The sequence below is a fragment of the Ornithorhynchus anatinus genome, chromosome X1 (assembly GCF_004115215.2).
Source record: "Ornithorhynchus anatinus isolate Pmale09 chromosome X1, mOrnAna1.pri.v4, whole genome shotgun sequence".
NCBI classification, from domain to species: domain Eukaryota; kingdom Metazoa; phylum Chordata; class Mammalia; order Monotremata; family Ornithorhynchidae; genus Ornithorhynchus; species Ornithorhynchus anatinus.
In genome coordinates, this window is record NC_041749.1 from 106,526,473 (window position 1) to 106,529,886 (window position 3,414).

Sequence of the window (3,414 nt, forward strand, 5' to 3'; positions counted from 1 at the left end):
AGCCACTCTCTCATCCTTCTCTGCAGCCTCTCAAGAGGAGAGAAAATTGAAGGTGGGGCCAAGGGGGCAGTAGATGACGGCACTGGGCAGAGAAGCGGCATGGCACAGCGGATAGAGCACGGGCCTGGGCATCACAAAGTCATGGGTTCGAATTCCGGCTCTGCCACTTGCCTGCTGTGTGACCTGGAGCAAGTCATTTCACTTCTCTGTGCCTCAGTTACCTCATCTGTAAAATAGGGATTAAGACTGTGAGCCTCATGTGGGACAACTTGGTAACCTTGTATCTACCCCGGCACTTAGAACAGTGCTTGGCACATAGTAAGCACTGACCAAGTACCATTATTATTATTATTATTATTTCTCAGCTCTGCCCCTGACTTTTCTTCTAGTGACCCATTCTGAACTGCTTGTCCTTGGAGCTAGCCAAACTTCTCTTAGGTAGTTACAGCTGCCAACTTCCCGTAGAAACAAATTCTGGTGTGTTGTCTTTGGCTTGTTCTGAACCCGCCCAGCTCCAGCTTCTACGGGGGCCCCCTCGGCCCATTGCGGTGAGATTTGGAGCATAGCAGTTCCTGTGTTTGCCCTGGCTGCCCCCTTCATGGTTCCATAAACTCCAATCCCTTCCCCTCTCAGCCTGCTCCTCTCCCGCCCGAAGAGCCCTAATTCTTTCCATCTGTCCTCATAAATTTTTTTGTATTTGTTAAGCCCTATGTGCCAGGTACTGTACTGAACGCTGGGGTAGATACAAGCTAATCAGGTTGGACACAGTCCATGTCCTTCATGGGGTTCACAGTCTTAATTCTCAAGTTTCTCCCTCTCCTCCCACCCCCAGCCCCGCAACCCAACCGCTTAATCATCTTGAGTCCTCTGATCATCTTTGTACCTTCTCCAGGTCTGTTGTGTCCTTCGCTTGTCAGCTGTGTGACCTTGGGCAAGTCACTTCACTTCTCTGTGCCTCAGTTACCTCATCTGTAAAATGGGGATGAAGACTGTGAGCCTCACATGGGACAACCTGATTACCTTCTATCTACCCCAGCGCATAGAACAGTGCTTGGCACATAGTAAGAGCTTTACAAATACCAACATTATTATTATTATTATTCTTTAGATGTGGTGCCACGGTTTTCAACGATGACAAAGCTGGGTCTTTTATTTGGTTTTCTAGCCTCTTCCTGATAACGCCTGGCCTTTGGTTGGCCGTTTTGGCTGCTTCCTTACATCAGACTGACCATTCGAAGTTTTGTGGTCTTCAAGTACAGAGAGCAACAATGGGCAGCTACCTTTGCAAATAATCACACAGAATGTTCTCACCCTTCACATTCTCCCCTAGGAGAGGTTTCCAAGTTGTAAAATCAACAAAACCGGCATTCTTGCTGGGCACAGATAGCTGTAAAGCTTGAGGGAGGGGGAATCTGAATCTTGAGCCCTTTCCACTTCATGACCTCAAAACTGCATACCTTGCAAGCATGCCAAATCAGGCTGACCAGCTGCCTGAGAACCATCGGCATCCATTTCTGAGCAGGAGCTAGCAGGGAGAATGATTTTGCTTGGAGAAAGGGTGAGCCGGAGTAAGGAAGAGGTTCCTATCATGTTAGATAAAAGCTACGGGGGCAAGATTCCAGAAAACAGGGAAGCTCCAAGACCCAGAATAACCGGCAGATTAGGGGTGGGGACAGGAAAATATTTCTAGCTCTTTTTCCTGCCTCCTCTCCCCCCAGGGAACAACAGTGCCTGCTTTGTTTACTCCTAAATCAGGCTCAGTTCTGCTCTCTGCTTCCTAATGGAGACTGCAAACCTGCTTTTTAGCAGAGTCACCACAGGGACCTGCTAGGATCTCCTGCCTTTTCCCAGCCCAATGCAGGAGGGAAGTGACTTTTTCATAAAATGTGGGCATTTCTGGCTTAAGGGGAGAGATGTCAATGGACTTCAGATGAGGTCTGGCCCTTTTAGTCTCCCTCAGTCAATCCAATAAATAAATGATACCAATAAATAATCTAATCAAATCAATGGCATTTATTGGGTGCTCACTGCATGCAGAGTATGGTCCTAAGTGCTTGGGAGAGGACACTGTAGTAGAGTTGGAAGACATGTTCCCTGCCCTCAGGGAAGTCTAGTGAAGTGGAAGTATCTGGCTTGACCCTGATCCTTTAAATGACCATGTTTATTACAGCCCACTCAGCTGATCCTTGCATAAGTGTCAGTAAATAATAATCATAAGAATGGTGTTTGTTAAGCTCTTACTGTGTGTCAGGCACTTTCATTCACTCAGTCCTATCTACTGAGTGCAGAGCACTGTACTAAGCGCTTGGGAAAATACAATAAAGCAATAGAGACAATCTCTGCCCACAATGAGATCAGTCTGAGGGAGACGGACATCAGTGCGAGTAAACAGACATCATATAAATAAATAAAATTATAGATATATACATAAGTGCTGTGGGGTGGAGAGAGGGGGGAAGACCCAAAAGAGCGAGTGAAGGTGACGCAGAAGGGAGTGGGAGATGAGGAAAAGTGGGGCTTAGTCTGGGAAGGCCTCTTGGAGGAGACGTGCCTTCAGCAGGGCTTTGAAGGGGGGGGGGGGAGTAATTGTCTGGTAGGATTGAGGGGGGAGGGCATTCCAGGCCAGAGGTAGGACTTGGGCCAGGGGTCGGCGGGGAGACAGGCGAGATGGAGGCACAGTGGGAAGGTTAGCACCAGAGGAGTGAAGTGTGTGGCTGGGTTGTAGAAGGAAGTTGTAAAAGCCACTGTACTAAGCACGGGGATGGATACAAGCAAATCAAGTTGGACACAGTCCCTGTCCCCTACAGGGCTTACAGTCTCAATCTCCAGTTTACAGATAAGGTAACTGAGGCACAGAGGGAGGGAAGTGACTTGCCCACAGTCATACAGCAGACAAGTGATTAGAACCTATGGGACTAGAACCTATGACCTTCTGACTCCCAGGCCTGAGCTCTATCCACTTTGTCATGCTGCTTCTTAGATGCACGTGGGGGCAAAGAAGGGTTATGGGGAGCAAGGAGAACTGGCATATGGAGGGATTGGCAGACTGCCCAGAGCTATTGGGGGAGAGGGGTCACAGGCCCGATCTGAGGTCTCCCTGGCCTCACTCAGAAGTTCTAGGGCCTGGTTGGAGCCTTGCGGGGAAGAAGTCCGGCCCAGACAGCCGAGGGCCCCCAACGACGACGTCACCCCCAGCTAGAAATCAGGTATGGGGAAGTATCCATCCCCATTTGCCCCACAGGGCTGGCACCTCCACTTCCCCTTCTAAAAGCTGGATTTCAACCTGGCTTTTTTCCTGGGTAAGCATCCTTCTCCTCCTTCAATGCAGCAGGCTAAATCTGATTTGTTTTTGGCTTCCACCCTCTAGCCCTCACAAGACGGAGCGCACCGGACCCAGGTTGACTACGTGCCCGT

At 49.4% G+C, this 3,414-nt stretch overlaps 1 protein-coding gene across 1 annotated transcript in view; it reads left to right on the top strand.

Moving 5' to 3' along the window:
* ARHGAP45 (Rho GTPase activating protein 45) overlaps window positions 1-1,228 on the top strand; it is a 21,515-nt gene extending 20,287 nt beyond the window's left edge. The window contains exon 15 of the mRNA XM_029051121.2: window positions 1,166-1,228. Coding sequence (XP_028906954.1) covers window positions 1,166-1,228 — 63 coding nt within the window. The remainder of the gene's footprint in view (window positions 1-1,165) is intronic.
* The last annotated feature ends 2,186 nt before the right edge of the window (window positions 1,229-3,414 follow it).